We start from the raw sequence: 20,552 nt of genomic DNA, 5'->3' as shown, positions 1-20,552 counted from the left end.
GAACCCTCCCACACTGTTCAAGGCTTCTGGTTTCAAGATTTGAAATTTTAACTCTGCCCCTGTTTAGTTTCCAAGCGGTTACAATGTTATCTTAGTTATGTGAAGCATGTGGAAAGATGGGGGTTGGGACCTCTGCCTCTAGGCAGATGGAACAGATCTCTCAGAATTCAGAGTTCTTTACTAATGATTCTCATGAGGTAAAAAGAATACTTATGGCAGGCTTTTGTTCCCATGCTATCTATACTGGTTTCATTTTTGCAGTTACTTTCTTAACCTGCATAGTACTACCTGACTCGGGAAGTGTGTTTGGGCCAAGAATACTACTCTGAATTTTACCCCCTCCAAGTATCTGTTTCCATGGCTTGTTTCTGCCATTGGTTTCTGTATTCTTACCCATTTTGCCTTCTCTCCTCAAACCCTATTCAGGGATTACCTTAGTTCATTAAGAATGTTTTGACACTGCAGTGAGCTAAGACATTTAGCAAGCTCAAGGCAGTCAGATGTCTGTTGCATCTTCATTTATTATTACCTGTCAGGGGACTGCTTACTGTGCACCATGCACTGTTGGATGCTGGAATTATAAAGAGACATTCTTCCCCTCAAGGAAGTCAGTCAGAAAAGACTAGGGATGGGTAGGGTATAGCTCAAGTGGTAGACCATTTGCTTAGCATGTGCAAGGTCCTGGGTTCAATCCCCAGTACCTCTAAAAATAAACCTAATCGCACTCCCCTGCCAAAAAATTAATAATGTAATACAATACTAAATAAATATTTTTAAAATAAAACTCATTTAAAAAAAAGTGTAAGAGGACACTGAGAAGTTCACATTTATAGTAGGAGATTTCAGTGCCCCTCCCTCAATAACTGATAGAACAAATAGGCATAAAATCAATAAAATAGAAATCTTGACAAGCACGACAACCAACCAGGCCAAACTGACATTTACAGACTGCTCCACCCAACAATGGCAGAATACATTCTTTTACGTGCACACGTAACATTTACTAATACTGACCATGTACTGGGCCACAAAGTAAATCTTAACTTTAAAATGATTTGTCCACCACAGTGGAATTAGATCAATGACAAAAACAAGAACAAAACTAGGGAACAGTCAAAAGAAACATGACAACTAAATGATCTTTGCATCCTGGATGAAAAAAAGCTGTAAGGGAGATGACAATTGGGGGAAGTTTAATATGGGCAGTGTGTGAGGTAGTCCCGTATCAGTGTTCAGTTTCTTGAGTGTATTGTATCGTGGTTATGTAAAAGATTATCCTTGTTCTTGGGACATACATCTGAAGAATTTGTGCATAACAAATCCATAGAAAGCAAGCAATTGTAGCACAACGTTAAAGCTCACAGTCTAGCAGGAATGATGACACAGACAAAAATAATCAGAATACAGTGTACAAAGTGCTATAATAAAGGTATATAGGACAATGGGTGGGACAAAGCAGGGTGACAACTTCTGGAAGTAGGAGGTGGTCAAGAAGGCTTCAGAATAAACATTTTGAGGTTGGACCTTAAAGTGAGCAGGAAACACGCACAAAAGCATGGAGTGGAGAAAGAACCTCGGCTGGGGGTAGGAGAGGGGGAGACGCACAGGTAATTTTTTTCTTCTCATCTCCCCTCCCTGCCTTCCCCTTCACCATAATGGCCAGTGAATGCTGTATCTCTCCAGTTTCTAACATTTGGGGCCTTATATAAAAGTACTGCAAAACATTGGTAGGAAAAAAAATGTCTCTTTTGGTCTCAGAAGTGTGAATTTGGCCCCACACCACCAGGTGGGTTGAGTTTATTTGGGAAGTAAAGAAGATAGACACTGTTGTTTCCTCTGTCTTGTTAACCAGTTGGCCCTGAACACACACACACCCTAAGGATCAGACCCATCACTGGCCCCTGGTGTAGGAATTGGCACCAGCAGAGCTGCTTTGAACAAAGTCATCTTAAGAGCACCTAGGATAGCTCGCTCAGACATCCCACCAGCCATCTCATCCTTTACCCACCCAAGTTCACATAAGCAGGGAAAGGAACCAGGTTTTTAAACAGACCTGCTAAGCTCTCTGCAGAACAGAATTTACTAACAAAGAACAGCCCCTCAAAAGTTATTCAGCTGGACCCCAAGATACTGAATGGTGGCTCCACTCTCCCTAATCCTGTTCCCGTGGGAGACTTGATCACAGCTATTCCCATCCTGGTTCAAAAAACTAGTTTGCTCTGACTGCCCAGACTTCCCCACAGGCTGCATTCTTGCCCATGAGCTCATTGTTTTGGCTTCTCTGCCTGTTTAAATCCTCAGCCAGTGCCAGAAGTCTCAGTCCAAGCCCCCTAACTAGCTGGGGCTGCATTCCATTCAGAATTCCACCACCCCCACTTGGTTTTCTTCCCGCCCTCCGCGGTCACATGTGTGTGTTTACTCAGGTTGTCCTGGAACAAGGTGTGCTGGGAAACAGCCAGGGAAGCAGACAAGGAAAAGAGTGTTTAACTGTTGGGTTGCTACCTGAATTTGATGAGTTTTCTACTTTATTTTGATTAAGAAATGCCTTTAATTCTGTGCCCCTAAAAACGGCTCATTTTCTTGTCTAGTAGGAGGAGCTGGTTCCAAAAATTGTGCTACACATTTCAGCCTCCCCTACAGGGCTGGTACGACTCAGGTGTTCAGATCTGGGAGGAGGTAAGGGGCTTCCCTAGGAAACATCTCCTTCATGAACATTTTATTCCTGAATCTCAATGCCCAGATCTTTCATGCATTCCATCCTCAGCTCCATTCCTGAGGCTGCCTGGAGCGGTTCCCACCCACCTCCTGTCCTTGGTGGGAATGAGGTGGTGGGGGGAGGGGATGGGGACAGCTGGGCTGCTGCAGGGAGCAGCTGTTCGGTTTCACTGCTTTGTTGCTGACATTTCCTGAGAGGATAGCTTGTTTATTTCCTTAGGCCCTGAAAGCCCAGATCTAAGACAAGGTGGGGCCCACCTCAGCTGGAGGGCTGTGGGAAGGGCATTTCTCTTAATTTGTGAAGTTTTAAGTCAATACTGTATGCCCAGGCAGCACACTCCTTTCTCTAACTCTTCTCTCCATCATTAAAACAAAACTGCAGACTGAAACTGTGGGAGGTGACGTTTTTTCATTTCTCAGAAATCCTCCGTGAGGCAAAGCAGAGAAACAGAAAGAGGGAAATAACTGTGTTGAAATGAGGTTTTGTCTGTGTGCATGTGTTTTGAAATGAGGTGGCTTGTTTTCGGCTTTAAGGAACAACAGCTCTGCAGAGGAGCTTGGTAATGGTGGAGGAGTGGCTGGTTACCTGCTTCCTGGCCCCTCTCCCCCCACCTCAAAGTGTGGTAGCTGGGGTCAGGTCTGAAACAGAGGTTCTGCAGGTTCCTTTCCCCACCGTGAACTGTCACAGTGCTACTGAATGAAAGGAAACTTCTAACACAAAATAAGGATTTGGTAAGCAATCCCAGATATAGATTATTTTAAAAAGAAATGCAGCTGCATTGCTTCTAAGTACAGAACATATCAACACACAATTTTGAGTGGTAAAAATCTGTCCTAAGGAAGAAACCTGTGACTCAATTATTAATACATAAGCCTATGTTTGCATGACAGTGTACCTTACGCAAAGACGGTATCTATATTTAATTATTTCCTCGGGCCTAAATGCTGAATGTATTTGAAAGGATTTTTAATTCCTTGAAACTGTGAGTTGAAAAATAAAATTTAGGCAGGATTTTCCGAAAATGCTGAAAAGTCATGAAAGACATTTGAAAACAACAGAAACACTTGAATCCATTCTGGATCACTGTGGCCCAAATAATTGAGTATTTTGATAAAGGGGTGCCCTATGGGAGTAAGACTGAATAACAGAACAAAGGAATTAGGTAGAATTTTATAAGTGAAAAGCGTAGGTCAGCTGCAATTTTCTCTCCTGTAAACTGGGCTGAGCTGTCTTCCCTACCTTATTATGGGGAAGATTTAAAGTCAGAATATATTCAAGTGCTTTATCTTAAAGCACTATACAAACATAAGGAATTTGGGGAAATATCCCTTGAGGGTTTATTAGCCCCTATTAGCTGTGTCCAAATCACTGAATTCCCTGGGAGAATCCACTAAGAAGTCAGTAGATAGGACATTGAATTAAAAGGTTCTACAGCCGTATTTTGAAGCAAAGACCACACAAACAGGACTTTCTATGGCTGAGCAGAGCAAGGGTCCACCAGATGGAAGAAATCCCAGGGGTAGGTAAACTCCCTGCCTGCTAAATCCGCCTATTGCCTGTTTCTGTATGGCTTGAAAGCTGAGAATGGCTTTTGCATCTTTAAATGGTAGAAAAAAAGAATATCTGGTGACACATTAAAATTATTTAAAATCAAAATTTCAATGTCATCAAGTCTGACCGGAGCACAGCCGTGCCCACTGGTTTACATGCTGTCGACAGCTGCTTTTGTGCTGCAACTGCACAGTCAAGTAGTTGCAGCCAAGAGTCTATGGCCTGAAAAGCTGAAATATTTCCTCTCCAGTCTTGTAGAGAAAAAGGTTGTCCACTCCTCTACTAGAGCTAAAAAGGGGTCTTATGATGTCATGAAAGAGGGAGGCAACCAAGAATTAACAGGAGTGAAGGGAGGAAGAGATGAAGGGAGGAAGAGATGAAGGGCGGGCCTGGGTCTAGGGCAGATCAACTCTGCCCCATCAAGGGCGGGGCCTTTGCCACCTGGCCTTTAAGCCTAGGGACCCCAGGGGCACACACAGTCTTCTCCCTTTATGAGTAATCCTCCCTCCCACTCCCAGTTTCTTTTCCTCCTCACTTAAAGTTTTGTAGAGCTATCTCTTAAAGAGATTCAGGCAAGCTTGGAAGTATGCAACACACACACACACACCCTCACCCCAACCTGAGACCTTCCTGAAACGGAACACATACCTCCTCTAACACAGAGGTTCTTTCCTAAGACATGCAAACACTGCTTTCTGGTGCTGGCTGATAAAATACTCCGCCTGTCTGGTTCCTGGTCAGCGCTGCACCTGCCCCGCAGCTGGTGTGGCCTATCGGAGCCCGTGGCGCTGGCGGCTGCGGCCCAGGCGTACCTTGCTTTGGACTAGTTTTGCACATTCCTCCCCCCAACCCTTTCTACCCTCTGACTGCAGCCCTGAGACACGCTCTAGAGTTTTCCCCAGTCTACAGGGCCAGGGAGCCCAGAGTCAGCTTGAAGATTTGTGCTGTCTCGTTTGAGGTTAACCCAAACTGTTTCTCTCTCCTGTTGACAGACTTAGACTTAGGTACTTTCCTGAGGCTTTCTACTTCCTGTAGAAGGTGCCTCCCACCCTTTAAAGCTGACATCTCTCCATCACCTGCCAGTGACAAATAAGCCCCTCAGCTCTGACTTCCCCACCCAGCTACCTCCCAGAGCCAGGGGTGGCGGATCTGAGGGATTCTGGTAGCAGAGAGGGCGGGAACGTAGGAACCCCTCACTCCACCCCAAAACTATAATCTCTGGTCTGGCATGATTCTCCATGCTTCAGGGAGAGGAGGGATCACCCTGATTCAGTTTGCTCAGGTTGGGGGGGGTGTTAAGTTCAAATGAAGTCTCTATTTGTAAAACTGGGGAGAAGGGGAAAGCAAGAAATGAAAGAGGATCTGGTCGGAGAGAATCTGGAGGGAACTTCTCCTTGCATTTTGTTCCCACCCTAATCCCCCTGCCCTCCTAGTTCTCCAGGTCCTTCCCCAAAGGGCTCCTGAGAGACGGTGTCTTAAGGTTGAGACACTCATGCTGTGCGCCAGCAACTGGGGCCCTCGGCTCTGCTTCACCGCCAGTTGCCAGAGAGGCTGAATCTGGATGAGTGAAGAGTCCAGATCGCCTCAGACCCACCCCTGCAGCTGTGAGCACCTGCTTGTAGGGAGGACCCCAGGTGGGGGAAGTCTAGAAGTCTAGGAGCTAAATTTAGTCTGAAGGCAGTAGCTTAGCTGGGTGGGTAATTACCCTGGGGAAGCTGGGAGGGGGCGGGGAGAAGAATTCTGACCCAGCTGAACTGAGACCTCACAAGTTCATCCCTCAGTCCACTGACATAGAACCACAGCCCCTCCCCCTCCCCCAGCAAACACTCAGAAATGAGAAGCCCTAGCAATCTGCTGGCCTTCTGCACGCTTGATCTCTCTTGTGCACATCAAGTGTCACCACCCCACCCCCACCTCAATTCTCAGGGGTCCAGTTCCTCTGAGGTCCTTCCCTAAATTCCCCCCAGGGCACCAAACCTAAGGGCCCCTCCACCACATCTCCCTGACCTTGGGTTACAGCTTCCTCTCTCCCAAGCCCCTCCAGAAGGCTTCAGAGGTCAGCAAGGAGGTATCCGGCCACACTACTCTCCTCGAAGGGGACAGGAAAAGGGGTGATTGGGGTCAGGTTCCCCTTCCTGAAAACTTTCACACTGATCCGCATACTGGCCTCAGTGACCAGAGGAATGAATCCTTAGAGGATGCACTGAATGCAAGTTCTAAAATGAGGAGGGGAGGGGGGACCCCTCAGATGAAGGCCCACAGCCTGAGAAGTCAGAGGCTGGAGACTGTAGCGAAGCTGGGGGCTAGCAGAAAGAGAAGGGAGGTGCTGACACTGGGGGAGCCCTAAGAGGGGCTGTGGCTGCATTCGCCACCTGCGATTGGTTCTCAGGCTCAGGCCAAACTCCAAACCTGCCCGGCAACAGCCCTAAGAGGCCCTAAGAGGGAGGAGGAACTTCGGGGAAGTCAGCTGAGCAGGGGCCACCGCCCAGCCTTCAGCTTCCAGGAATCGCTGGGAGGGCCCCAGCTACTCAGCACCGCCCTCCCGAGGTCTCAGGACTCCGCCTTCAGCCCTCAGTATCTAAAGGGCTGGCTCAGGTCCCACTTCCCTGGTCCCCCCACATCTTGATCCCCTTAGAGGTTCACCAGAGAGAACACCTGCGACACTCTCTCTTTAGACTGAGCGGAGACACCGAGACTGGGCTTCCCTTGTACCCACTTCCTCACTCCCCACCCTGGACTCGTTTTCATTTTCCTCTCCCTTCGTTCTCTTTTGCCGCCTTCCTCACCCACTCTACTCCGAAGATGTTGTCCAGAGTCTTCCTTCTAAGCCGCTTCTGACCCAGAGACAGCCTAAGCTCCAAAGCAGCAGTATGACATGCAGGAGGAGTCCCGTCTCCTCGGGGAGCTCTGGGGGCCTTCCCAGCGCCTGGGGGTGTGTGTGCGCTCAGGAAACAGCAGTCACTGAGTTCAGCTGTTTCTGTAGGCCCTTACTCACGGTCTTGCTCAGCCAGACTGGTGGTGGTGCAGGGATGGGGAGTTTGGTTCTGTTGCACTGCCCCCGCTTCCTAGGCACCGGGACCCCTGGGAAGTCTGGCTCCCACAAGTGGAGACCTGGACTCAGACCTTAGACTTGCAGGGGTCAGGGAGAGGATCTGTGTTACACAGAAGGCTGCCTGCTCTCACACCACCTCTAGCAAGCTATTTACCTTGAGAGTTGACATGGGCGGGGAGGGAGGAGGGAAATTAGGGTGAGACATCGAAGAGGAATGTCTTTGGCAGGACATCCAGTACTGCCTTGGCTCCACCCTTGGCTCCACCCCTGGGTCCCCTAGAGCCAGGCCAGGCTCCCCCTTCCAGCCATTCCTGCTGAGGGAAGGGGTAGGGGTGGGGGAAACCATTTCCTTTCCTCCCACCCTATGAAAAGCAATAAACCAAGAGCTTAATAGGGAAGTGGGTAATAGAAGAAAGGGTGAGGAAGGCAGAAAGGCAGGGCCAAAGAGAGGGAACAGGAAAAAGGACCCCTGAAAAGCCAGCTCAGCCCCAAATGGAAATAAGTGCTGCTAGATTCCAAGAAAATTTACAGACTCACCCTACCAAGAAATCCACCAGAGGCCATGCAGTGTTTTCCTCCACTCCAGACCCAAGCGCTCAACCCCATACTTAAACTGGGAGAAGTGGTGACCTCTAGTGGTCGATGACCAACCTGCAGGGCCTGCAATCAGCCAGGATCCTCTCCTGACCAAGGCTCCTGATCTCAGGTGACTGGCGCTCACTCATTAGCCTTTCTGGGCCCAGACTCTCTCCACCTGGACTCTAAGTGCTGTTTCCCTTCCCACCCTTCATTCTGACCTCACAGTGCTTGCTCAGGTGGCCCGGATGGCTGAGTTCCCATGAAGACAATAAAGAGCCTGTTTCTCATTTGTCATAATCATCTTTAATAAAAAATAAATTAGTTGGGAACCATTTTAGGAGGTGGGGAGTGGGAGCAGGGGCTAGGCTTTCTTATTCTAACCTTTCCGTTTTCCAGCCTCTGCCCAGCGGGTCCCTGCTCCGGAGGGATAGTCTCTTCCTGGGGAAAGGCAGGATTGGCCACGGCTGACCCCCATCCCTAGCTAACTATGAGAGGGAGGGATAGAGAGACTAGGCAAGGGGAGAAGGGCTCAGAGACAAAAGGGTGCTTTAGAAGATGGGAGGCCTGAACAGGAAAAACGAGGTTTAGGACACAAAGTTGGGACTGATGGAGAGGCCAGACTCTGAGTAGCTTGGATTCCCCAAAGGCTACAAACCTGCTTTCCTCTCAGCCTAGAAGTCTCAGGGAAACAGGCATCGTCCCCTCTCCATTCCTTCTCTGTCTGTTTAACTTCTTTTGGGGAAGTGATACAGATGTCCGAGCGCAGACACATCCACACAGGCCCAGATACACATTTGGGGGCAGGTGCACACACCATCACACCACCACACAGTCACTGTCAGTCATCTCACCACCCTCGACCACCCTGGGGGACGTCCCTAGTGAGACCAGGACAGGCTGGAGAGCTAGAGGGTACAAGTTAGGCTGATTGATGGTGACTGATGGTGGCATGAGAAATCCTTGAGGAGAGGGTCTCCCGGACCCATTTCAGGCGGGCTCTGGCGGAGACCGCTCCAGGACATGGGCGCAAGAGCGGCAACAGGTGGCTGTGTAGTAGGGGTAGACGCAGAGTCGGGCCTGCACCACCAGGGGGCAGTGTGGAGAGCTGTCCTTGCATTGATCATCTGGGGACAGAGGAGGCCAGTGGGCACACGACAGCACCAAGATCTATCCCGCTGGAGGTGTGCTGCCCACTCCCACTCATCCTTTCTAATCTCCACCCACACTTCAGCAAACTCCAGTCTACTGGAGGTTGGGGAGACGGAGCTCTTTACCAGGGCGCTGGCTGCAGGGTTGGCTGTTACAGGATCGTTTCCTGGAGGGCCGCAGGTGAAGAGGGCATCGTATGCTGAGGGTCTGGTTGGCGGTCAGGCATTGGACCTCCCTCGTCTGCACGCCTCCCTGGCAGGAGCGAGAACACTGGGGAGACCCCAGCTATCAAATCAACTCTTTGCTGTGGCCGGGATCCTCCTGAACCTAGGCCTTCTCCTCTGAAAGGAGGTGGGGGGGGCTCTCCCAGAGCATTATGAAGCCCCACAGGGAGAGGGCCCATCTGTCCTCCAAGTGAGGAGGCAGGACAAGTTAAACTGCAGCTGGCCTTAGCCTGGGGCCCAGGGGGAGGAACAAGGAGAGAAGCCCTCCCTCCCCGGGAGTCCGTGCTGAGCCAGGCAAGGGGGCCAGGGACTCACCGGGCTCCAGGGTGTAGAAAACCACCGGTCCTGGCAGTCCTGCCCCTGACAGGGCTGCAGGGCGGGGGGCCTGGGCAGGTGGGAACAGTTGCTAGGAGAAGTCACATTGAACTCAGCCCCCAGTTTGGACACACAGATGATGTCTCTGCGCCGAGTGCCAGAGCCACATTCGGAGGAGCACTGACGCGGAGGGAGGGGAGAACAGAGATTACTCCCACCTCCCCACAAGGAATCCCACCGGCAGGCCCCCTCCCAGGCCCTCAGCTCACCTCGGCCCAGGGCCCCGTGTACCAGCACCACGTCATCTCACAGGGCCCCAGGCTGCAGGCCCGCATGTCAGGGGGGCGGCTTCCGGGGGCACAGGTCTGCTCACCAGTTCCGACTCCTGATTCCTCTGGGCCCACCCCACGGGCCTCTCCACTCCCCAGGCAGACAACAGAACGTCGCTGGATCCCCGTCCCACACTCGGCTGAGCACTGTCAAGAAGCAGAGAGGGCTGGGTGAAGGGAGGCTGCTGGTGACAAGTAGGGGAAGAGGAGGGAGCTGAGGACAGACACTCCCTGGACCTGGGCATTAGGGAGTGCCCCTGGGGTACCAGCCAGATACCGGGAAGCTTTGCCAGGCCAGGGGTCCAGGACTTTAATGGAAGTTTTTCTCACTTATCTCCTAGTTCCCAGCTGTCTCGCATACAGCAGGTACGGGCTCAATGAATGTTTATTGATCTGGGTCAGAAAGGCTCCGAGAGGGTGTCCTGGGTCAGGGGCACCAGGGGTGTGGGATTTGGCTAAGGGGGTGTGGGACCCACCTTGGAGCTCCAGTCACTGTGGAACCAGGCCGTGGTGCAGGGCCCCATGTCACAGGCCTCTCGGCTGGGGGGCCGCGGGGGGCCTGAGGCGCACTCCTGCTCGCTCACTTCATCACCGTTGTTGCCGACACAGCGGACCTGGCGGCTCCTCTGGCCACGGCCGCACCGCACAGAGCACTGAGGGAACAAGGGGCATCGGGGTCTGGGCCTCCCAGGCTTCCCCCAGCATCCAGCCCTGTGGCTTTGGAACCAGGATCTGCCTTTGATCTCTGGCTCAGCTGTTACAGGGCTTTGTGGGCTGAGAAGCAGGCTGAGTATGGTGCTCTGAGCCCCTAATCCCTGGTTCAGTCCCTTATCTGACAGATGGAGGTTCTATATGAGATCTCATTTGTAAAAAGTTCCTGCTGATTAAAACAGAGTTGGTAAAACCCCTGCTCTAGCTCACTGGTGTCCTCTCCTCTAGGACCCTCCCCACCCGAGCACCTCCTTGCTCAGTTCCACTCACCTGGCTCCAGGGGGAACGAACCTCCCAGTGGCCACAGAGGCGCAGCTGGCAGGGCTGGGTGATGTTGGGCCGGGGGAGGTGTCCGCAGCGCTCGGGAGGCACTGAGGAGCCGCCACCCCCAAACTCCTGGCGGCAGCGTAGCTGACGGTGCTGGGTGCCAGGGCCACAGGAGCGGCTGCAGGATGTCCACTCGCCGGCCTCCCAACTGTGGGAGTGGGCAGGGCAGGGAAGAGACAGATGGCCAAACAGAGCAGATGTAGGGGGCTGCCATGTTGGGGGAGAGGGAGGGCAGCCTGGGGGTGAGGGCCCCTCAGAGAAGAGTGGGCATATTTAGCATTTGGAGTCTGGGATCCTTTGTGGGGCTCAGGTTGGCAGGATTTTCTTGCTGTTTATGGAATGTCAGCCTTTCTAATAGAATAACATCTCTCTGTAGCCGGGAGATCTTGTACTGAGTGCAGAGTCCAAGTGAGATCCTAAGGGCGCGAGGATGCGCTTCCCTGGTGTTCCCAGGACCCTCACCCTCCCCGTGGGTCACACTCACTATGGTGGGCACGGGGGGCCGTGGCAGGGTTCCTGGGAGGCTGGGGGCCTGGTGCCCACAGCACAGCTGCGTTCGTCCAGTTCCTCTCCTGACTCACGAGAAATGCAGAGGAAGATGGGGCGCCAAACACCTGAAGGGGATGAAAGGGAAGCCAGGAGAGGCGGGATGGCTCGAAGTCCAATGTCAGTGGGGTCCTGGGCACTGAAGTCTGATCTGGCAGAGTCAAGGTGTGGACCCACGATCCAGAGTATGGGATTGGTGGCAAGATGGGAATTTGGGCTATGAGTGCTAGGAATACAGGTTGCTGTGCGAAGTCTCACCTTTTCCACAGGATGCCGAGCATTCAGAGTGTCCCACCCGTTTCCAATATCCGACCGGAGACCCCAGGGGTGTCCTGGGAGGGGGTGGGGCAGGCATCTGGGGGATCCGCACCTGACGCTGGAGGGTGCCTGGGGTCCGGGCAGGGCGGGCTGCTGAAGCAGGTGGGGGCTCCACCCTCAAAATCTCTGTGCAGGGAGTTGAGTAGACAAATCAGATGCATCCCCACTGCCTTGCGCTCCCCCCTCAGCCTGCCCTTCCTTCTAGATCTGGGGATCAAAGTCTTACCAGGCTGGAGTTGGGGGGTCTGGGGCTCTGGGGTGGGGTTCTCAAGGTTTGGAGGAGGTGAAGAGATGACGTACTGATAAAAAACACCTGGGTTTTCCTCCTGAAAGATCATCTGGGGAGAAAATGAGAAGGTAATGAATGTTTGGAAGTGGCCAGGGGGCATCCACTAGCCTTCTACCCATCTTGAGACCCACAGCTTTCCCCGCAGAGGAAAGGCCTCCCCTGAGCAGGGCAGCTTCCCCAAGCCAGGCCCCAGGCTCACGTAGACATCCACAGGCTGGGTCGTGGGGCCTTCGGCGGACAGGCTCTCCCCGGTGCCCTCCTCTCGAGGAGGACGGTTATACCGGAAGACGGTCCCACCGGCTGTGTAGGACCCAGGGGGATCCACAGCCCAGTTTCCGTTGATGATGGACCGGCCCCCAGGGCCTCGAAGTGCTGGAGGCGGCAGATCAGGACACGCGAGCTTAGTCATGCCGTCCCCATCTCCCACCACTTCCCATTTCCCTAACCGCACAGAGCCCCAGATACCCCTCGCTCTCCCAGCTTCCTTCTGACTTCACCCCCGGTGGCCTGTCTGCTGTGCTTAATAGGGGTGTGAAGGGCAGAACCAACAGACCAGGAGTGGGATGGAAAGCCTGGGGATTTACCAAGGTAGTTGGAGCTGGGCCGGAGCTGGGCAATCTGGAGCCGTGAGGCTCCAGCAGGAATCAACAGGATCTTCTGATAGCCCAGAGGGCCGCCCCGGTCAGTGAGGTTCCCCGAGACGAGGCGACAGGTAGAATCATCACCCCCACAGACTCCACAGCCATCTGGACGCCTGCCAGAGCCGAGGATCCCATCGCAGCCAGGGCTCTGGGGGAAAGTGGAGTGAGGCAGGGGCTGCCAGAGCCAGACACCATCTCACAAGCCCCGCCTGGTCCTCCTAGGAGACTTCAGCTCTTGACCTCTGCACTAAAAGTGACACTGGTTCTTCATTAGCCCCACCACCCCCAGCCAGCCTCAGGAAGCTTGGATGGGCCTGAGGGGCTCCTTCTTGCAGTTCACTGCTTGGCAGGTAAGAACTTTCCTTTTGCAGTCTCCATCTGGCATTTTGTCGTCGTGATCATGAGCAAGGAGACTGTGTGTGTGTGTGTGTGTGTGTGTGTGTGTGTGTGTGTGTGTGTGTGTGTGTGTGCGCGCGCGCGCGCGCGCGCGCGCGCGCATATGCAAGCGCACCCCTTCCCCCTCACCAGACAGCGTCCAGCCACGCAGAGGTCTAGGGCTCCAGGCTGACACAGGGTCCCGTCCTGGACCTTTTCGGTGTGACGGACATAGAAGCGGAAGCCACGGGGACGACAGTTCAGCTCACAGAGTTGGGAACCCTGAACTAAGAGGTAGGGTAAAAGGGTGGTTAGCTGGGGTCCCTGGTGGAAGGGTAACTGGGAAAGACCCCAGGGCCCTGAGAGGAGCTTGGCTTATATCAGCAATGGGGCATCCTGGGTGGCCTAGATCACTGTGGTTGGAGGGAACATAGCAATTCTGTCCTTTGAAAGGTTAGTTTGAAGGTCACACAGAAGTTGGGTGGCGTCAAAGAGGTGACTGAGATCATAAAAGGGGGTGGGAACTCTGAGAAAGGAGAGATACTTGAAACCATGATCATGTGAGTTCAGAGCCCATGAGGGGTTGTCTTGGTATCAAGGTGACACGGGGCTAAAATCAAACGGTAGTAACCTGGGAGAAAGTGACACACCACCACCCAGGATCCACGGCGCACCCCCCCACGGCTGTCATCGCGGGACAAGATCTCTCTGACCGCGCCCCTCTCCTGTCTTGTCTATCTCAATTCCTACAACGGACTTCTTCCCAGAGGAAGTCAGCCCAGGGCACCTCTGGATACATCCCTCTCCCAGCCTGGCCCTCTGCTGATCTTCCACTACCACCTGACAGCTGGGGGCCCTGCCTGAAACCCCCTTCCCTTTCAGGGCCTGTTCTGTCTCTTTACGCCAGCCCTGGGAAATAAGAAAGAAAATATGACACAGGAGAAGTACAAGGGCCTACAGAGGAGACAAAGAGGGGCTGGATGTCTCCCTCCCCATCACCCCCCAACCCTAAGCCCCCTTGTCTGGGGAACAGGCTAGAAACCTCACCTTCCGTGAAGGGCTCCCATTGGTACAGCTGGCCCATGAACTCCTGGGAGTCAAAGGCTGCACACTGCAGGGCCCGGGGGTCTGGCTGCTCAGGGGGGCAGGGCTGAGGTGGGGGATACAGAGGAGTCAAAGCTGGGGAGGAAAATGGGGGTGTGGGTCAGGGCTGGATTTGAGGGGAAGGGAGGAAGGGCAGGTCTGCAGAAGAGCTTCTGAGGAGGTGGGGTGCCAAGGCCCTTCTCCCTCGGGTCCAGATCTGACAGACTGAGGACCCAGACTCAGGGTCAGGGAAGCATTGTTGGAAGTCCGGAGAGGGACCAGTGTCCAAGAAAGAACTCACCGCTTGGATGCAGGCTCTCAGCTGCTCACTCTCCCCGGAACATCTTGGGACAGGGCTACTGGGAGCGAAGAGGCTCCACAGGGAGCTGGAGTGGGGGCCAGCCCTCAGCAGAGGCAACCAGCCATCTGGGTGGGGAGGGGCGGGCTCCATCAGGGACCCGTGAAGACTCCCCCCAGGTCTCCAGTGCTCCCGGCTCTGCTGCCCTCGGCTCCGAGGGGCAGAAAGGAAGGGATCAGGGGGTCTCTCTGCCAGCCGGGGGCTGGCCCAGCCCTGGGAACTTGGTCTTCGTGGCTGAGAGGACACGTGAAAGGAGCCGCCTTCTCCTGGGGCTGGGGGGGACCCGGAGGGCTCAGTGCCAGAGGCCTGGGCGCTGGGGTGCGGCCGTGTAGGGGCAGCCCTGGTTCTAGGCGGCACCTCTGCCTGAGCAGCTTCGGGACTTGAGGGCTCTGCTGAGGGGGACAGGGTGTGGGCAGACGCTTCCGTAGGAGGAAGCTCAGTCGGTGGGGTGTGGTTTGCAGAGAAAGGCTCTGCTCTTGGAGTCAGGGGTGGAAGATCTGAGGTCTTCAAGGGCTCAGATCTGGGTGGTATCCTGGGATGTCTGCGGTTCCTATGGAGCGGCAAAGCAAAGGGCACTCTCCCATAACCAAACATTCCTGGCTTGATGGGGTCTCGAACCCGGGACCTGAGGAAGTGTTGCAGACAAGGGGTCACAGCGCTGGCCACCTCTGACCCTGCCTCCCCTGTCTACTTCCTAGCACCAAAGATAAGCCTTTCTAAGCCCTGGATCCTTGGCTCCCCTTTCCTTCATCCCAAGTCCCGCCCCTTGCCCAAGGCCCCGCCCCTACCCCACCCCTCACCTCCTGGTTCCTTGAATCTCCTGGGCCTCCTCTCTCCCTAACTGGGAAGCAGGACCTCGAAGGGGGCCACCCCTTCCCCGAGGCGGTGGCTTGTACAGGGGAAGGGTTTCCCGGGAGGTCTGGGGTCTGAGGCCCTGACCCCGAAAGATCCGGGCTTCTGGATGTCGTGGGGGCCGGGGTGGGAGGGGCAGTTGAATTGCAGGGAGCTGACAGGTCCGGCTCCTGCGCTGCACCCCGACCCCGCAGGGCTGGGAGCAAGAAGCCCACTGGTCCCAAGGACCCCAGACACCCTCAGGGGCCTGGCTCTCCTCGGGGGATGCCTGAAGAGAGTGTCCAGACAACACCTAAGTAGACAAAAAGTTCAGGCAAAATTAGAATGATTTTCGAGGGAACTGTGCAGTATCTAGTCCAAAACTTGAGGCTTGGGGCAGCTGTTACTGGCCCAAGGTCACATTCAGTAGCAGAGGTGGGACTTGAAGGTATTTGGCAAGGAGGTAGGGTGTTGGGGAGGCTGGAAGGGCCACGTGTGAGAGAAAGGGCACCCGGCTTATCAGAGGCTGAAGAAAATGCAGTCATGGTCTGGAGATGGGGCGGGGGTGGGGGAGTGGGGAGGTGAAGGGATCAGAGCCTCTAGTCCCTGGCTCACCTCCTGATCCAGGCAGAGCTCGGGGAGGGACAGAAGCATCACCAGACACAACCAGAGCCTGCAAACCAAAGGCAGGAGTGAAGGTGCCAGGAGCCAGAGGAAGTGTTACGCGTTCCAAAACAACCCTCACCCCCAGCAGGCTCCCCACATCCTCATGCCAGCTTCTCAGAAAGCAGAAATTACTCACCACTCCCCCCAGCCCCACCCAGAGATCTTTCCCTCACTTCCAGAGATGGAGACAGAGTCATCACTCACCCAGGCCGCCCCATCGCTTACCTGCCTGCCCACTTCTCCATCGCTCCTCCCTTGATTGCCCCGGGGTGAGGGAGGAGGGGACCGGAAGTAAACACTCTACTCAGGCATCTGGGCTTGGAAGGGGGTGCGCTCTGCAGGGACAGAAGCCTGGTCCAGTCTCCAGAAAGCTGAGGGTTGGGATGACGCCTCAGAAGGACATCTCAGAGTGAGGATGGAGGGGTGGGGAAGGCTGGCCCACCCCTTTAAGATCCTAAGGGTGAGAGGGAGAAGGAAAACAGCTCTGTCCATCTGCCCAGGCTGGAGGGTGGGGGGTCTGACCTCAGCCTCCAGACTCAGGCTCAGACCCCTCCCCTCAGTGGTAGGAACCTCTCAGCTCTTCCAAGTCCTCACTTCAGACTGTGTCTAGGCCAGCTCAGGCACACACATCTTTCTTAAGATAGTTTTCATCTGGCTCCCCCTCCAGCCCTCCCAGAGGTCCTGGAAAGCTGGAGGGAGACTCAGTGAGGACTTGCCAGACACTCCCCCCCAACCCGTCTGAGGAGCTGACAGGAAGCCCCCTAGGCTTTCTGTTTCCTACCTGCCTCCCAGCTGTTTCTTTCCTTCTTAGAGAACCTCCTTCTGGAACACACAGGCACATCCTTGCCTCAAAGTTTTCAGCCAAGGGATAAACTAAAATGGCTGATGGTTAAATCTCTAGAGAAGCAGGTGATTTTTCCCACTGAGATTTAACCTCCCCCTAGGGGCCAGCGTCCAGCATTGGATCATTGAGAGCTTACTTCAGGCGAGACTCCGATGGGCTGGGGAACCGGAAAGGGGAGATGCAGCTAGAGATGCCATTGCTCCCCAGTCACGCATGGGTCTATCTTCTCAAGAGCTGGGAAGTCCATCCTGAAGTCTAGCCTTCATCATCAGGGAAGCAGAGCTTGGAACCCTCTCCTGGTCTCAGCCTGACTCTCCCACCGCTCCCCCTTGCCCCCCAGCTCCTTCCTGCTCACGATGAGCCCTTTCCACCCCTAGTCCTCATGCTGCTCTTAGTTCTGCTTTCCAGGAAAAAAAAAAATGTTTCTGTTGGATCTGAAAGGCACCCGGGAGAGGAATCCAAGGAGCTAATGCCGAGGTGGGCCAGCTCAGAGGCAGGAAAATGACAGAGGGAAGGGCAGGAATGTGCTTAGGGGTGGCAACTCTCAGCCCCACTCCCCTCCCTGGGACCTCAGGACTTGGGATGCTGAAGGAGGGAGGGATCACGGTGGTTGAGCCTGAGCCTCAGCGTCTCCTCAGCTCCTTGGGGTTGGGAAGGGGTTGCTGATGGCTGCTCCTCTCCTGGCTGGGCTGTCCACTGAGGTCAGCCACTCCACCCTGATAGGGGGACGGGTAGGGGCTCCAGAGAAGGGCCATTGTTCCACCCAAACCTTCAGCCCTCTGCCTGACTCTGTTATTGGAGTTTGAAAGGAAAGAGAGGATGATGGTCACTGTCTGCCCAAAGGCAGACAAGAAGTTGCCGCTGGGTCCCCTCTCCACTCCCTCTCTGCCTCTGCTTCTCTCTGCTACCCCTGGTCTGTATCTTGCTGTCTCTCTCCATGGGTCTACCCAGTACACATAATCCTGTCCTGAGCTGGGTTTGGCTTTGGCAGTTCCCTGGAGAAGTGATGGGTGGGGGGTGGGGTGACGTGAGCTCCTGGGGCCAGGGCCAGGCCTGGCTCCCTCTCTGGAAAAGTCCCACACCACCCCCTGCACAGCTGGGCAGGGGGCCGACACCCTCCCCACTGTGGAAACAGGCACACATTTGTGCTTTTCACCCCTTTTCATGTTCCTCATCTGGTGTGTCTCACTGCCCAGGGTAAGGAAAGGAGAGGTCAGAAGTGGTCACTCTTGGGCCAGGCTGACACTGGCCTGGACAAACCTGGGCTCCTCCTGGCCACACCTCCACACTGGCCAGTGAAGATCGAGGAGGAGAGACTTGGGCAGAGGTAACCCCTTGACCCCTAGAGGGACCCACCTCTGGGGAATGAGTGGTGCAGGGGGCAGGGAGCTGGACCGCAAGTTTCAGGGCTGGCGGGAGAATCCCTATCCTGGGTGAAAACTCCTTGGTCCTCCTGGTGCCCTCCTGCGTCCTGGAGGCCCATCCCAACAGGTGTCCTTCCTTTAGAGTCGGCAGACTGAGCAGGATCAAGGGCACCCACCTGCATGCCTCCCAGAATCACTGTCCCCCAACTCCAGGACCGAGGAGGGTGACGGGGGCGGTGGGGGGTGGGGGAGAACACTTCCTCCAGGAGCACCCTGCTAGAAGAGGAAGAGGGCAGGAGGCGCCGGGCGCGTGCCGGGAGGTCCTGGGTATGTTTTCCAACTTTACTATGTGACTTAGTAGGAATTTTGGCTGATTCTCCGCCTGGGTGATGGGGCCAGAGTTCCAAGGGATCAGAACCCCCTCCCCAGGAATTCGACCCCAGGGACTGGAAGATCTTCTAAGGCTGTAAGAGCTGGGGCCGGGGTCGTGGCTGGGGCAAGACCGCAGGGCGCAGGGAACCGGGGCGGCGCGGATGCGCAGGGCGGGTGGTCTAACGGGACCTGGGAGAGAGGGCGGCCGGGGCCGGGGATCCCAGGGAGGGTCTGTACCTGCTCTGCGCGGCCCCGGCGGCCCGTTAACCCCTCTGCACCCGGGCGCTCTCTCGAGACAGCCTCTCTCCGCGGCGGCCACTGCGGCCCGTGAGCCGCGCTCCGGACACTGCCGCCTCCGGCCGGGGCTCCGCCCCCGCCCCGCCCCCGCTCCGCCCGCCCGCCCGCCCGCCCGCCACGCGCCCAGCCCGCGCCCCTCGGCGGCCCCCGGGTCGGGGCAGCCCACCCCGAACCCCCGGCTCTCCAGGGCCACCCACCCCGCGGCGGCGGGCCTTGGCCACCGCCGCCCGGCGCCCGCCGACGGCTCGGGGGTGGGGTGGCGGGCGAAGCCGAGGGGGTCGCAGCCGGGTTCGGAGGCGGCCGTCGCTCCCGGGTACTGTCCCCTGGCCCGGCTGGGCTCGCGACTCCAGGACCCCGGCCTCCCGACCGGCTCCGCGTGGGCGGTGCAAGCGCTGCGCTGCCCAGGCGGGGCGGCCGCGAGGGGCGCCACGGGGCTGGGTGGCTCCTGAACCCGAGCGGCGTGGGCGAGCGCCGGGCCCCACATCTGGGCGTTGCTGGGCGGAGACGGTCCCGCCCGACCCCAGATCCGCATCGTCGAGGCCTTCTCCTCCAGGCAGCCTCTCCTGCGAGCCTAGCCATCTCTGCCTCTCCCACGTTAGGCTGTGAACATGTGGTTCTGACAGCTCAGGGACCTCTATGAGCCTCGGTTTCTTCATCCATAAAATTTTACACACGGGGCAGAGCGGAAGGAATGCGCTGACATAGGAGTCAGACGATCTGGATTTGAATCTCAGCTCAGTACTTGTCAGCAATGTGGTCTTGGATGAATACTTAAACCTTTCTGTGATGCAGTTTCCTCATCTGTAAAGTGGGGTTAATCTGATATATATGACTAGGCTTAGAGATATGTCTGTCCATTCCTTTATTTCTGGAAGAATACACGCCAAACTCGTAATTGGAGGCGACACCTGGGGAGGAGTTGCGGGGTTGGGTGAGGGAAAAAAAACAGGCTTTTGGTTTTTACTCTATATGTTTATACGTTGTTTGATTTTTTAACCACAAATGTGTATGTTAAATAAATTATGTGTGTGTGTGTGTATATATAGGGCTGACCTAGATTAGATAATAATTGGTCATTACTATTTTTTGAATTTTCTTTGCCATTTATTCACAAACCACGGTCGTGTATTGTTAGGTCTACTCTATTTTAAAACTTTTTTTCAGTGACTCGTCAATATTTTTAAAAGAGGGTATTTTATAATTTCTCTTGAAAAACAAAAACTTAAAATAGCTGTCCTGCATCGAATGCATAAAAATGTGTCCTACACAACCTTGTCCTGCATCCCCACAAAATAACAGGGTCTCTAATGTTCGCACCCAACATTTCTTGAGCACTTTCTGCACTAGGTGCCTAGGACACAGAACACAGTCTCCTGCCTCAGGGAGCTGGGTCTAATTGGAGACAGACGGTTCTGGGGAGGTAAGTACTGGACTCAACGGAAGCAAATGTTATCTGGAAGAGATGAGGGAAAGGAAAATATAAAATGCTTTTCTTTATTTATTGAATATTTTATTTTGGGGGGAGGTAATTAGTTTTTTTTTTTTAATTTTGTTTTTTTGGGAGGAGGTAATTAGGTTTTATTTATCTTTAATGGGGGTACTGGGGATTGAACGC

The 20,552-nt window shown here is 54.7% G+C and overlaps 2 protein-coding genes across 4 annotated transcripts; both read right to left on the bottom strand.

Moving 5' to 3' along the window:
* Nucleotides 1-8,178: 8,178 nt before the first annotated feature.
* Nucleotides 8,179-19,031, bottom strand: ADAMTSL4 (ADAMTS like 4). Of its 3 annotated transcripts, none has more exons than XM_045519198.2 (18): nt 18,878-19,031; nt 16,286-16,514; nt 16,010-16,067; nt 15,364-15,707; nt 14,507-15,188; nt 14,170-14,272; nt 13,273-13,409; nt 12,691-12,895; nt 12,306-12,478; nt 12,044-12,155; nt 11,758-11,943; nt 11,438-11,567; nt 10,897-11,101; nt 10,392-10,568; nt 9,856-10,062; nt 9,587-9,766; nt 9,173-9,332; nt 8,179-9,022 (listed from the first exon to the last, which is right to left on the bottom strand). In XM_045519198.2, exons 2-18 carry the CDS (start codon nt 16,303-16,305, stop codon nt 8,886-8,888), a joined length of 3,216 nt encoding a protein of 1,071 aa, XP_045375154.2. In that variant the 5' UTR covers nt 16,306-16,514; nt 18,878-19,031; the 3' UTR covers nt 8,179-8,885. The 3 variants fall into 3 exon arrangements, with proteins under 3 accessions (XP_045375154.2, XP_074205473.1, XP_045375153.2); XM_074349372.1 differs by having other exon boundaries at nt 9,173-9,317; XM_045519197.2 differs by lacking the exon at nt 18,878-19,031 and adding an exon at nt 17,041-17,164.
* LOC141574350 (uncharacterized) lies at nt 17,171-18,871 on the bottom strand. Its single transcript, XM_074349380.1, is given in 7 exon segments — nt 17,171-17,326; nt 17,329-17,378; nt 17,380-17,531; nt 17,534-17,583; nt 17,586-17,622; nt 17,624-18,010; nt 18,012-18,871. Coding segments are annotated over 7 exon segments (783 nt in total). The 5' UTR covers nt 18,048-18,871; the 3' UTR covers nt 17,171-17,255.
* Nucleotides 19,032-20,552: the final 1,521 nt, after the last annotated feature.

This window comes from Camelus bactrianus, chromosome 21 (genome assembly GCF_048773025.1).
Source record: "Camelus bactrianus isolate YW-2024 breed Bactrian camel chromosome 21, ASM4877302v1, whole genome shotgun sequence".
Taxonomy (NCBI): domain Eukaryota; kingdom Metazoa; phylum Chordata; class Mammalia; order Artiodactyla; family Camelidae; genus Camelus; species Camelus bactrianus.
The sequence above is the reverse complement of the archived record's forward strand: the minus strand, read 5'-3'. Positions and strand labels throughout refer to the sequence as shown.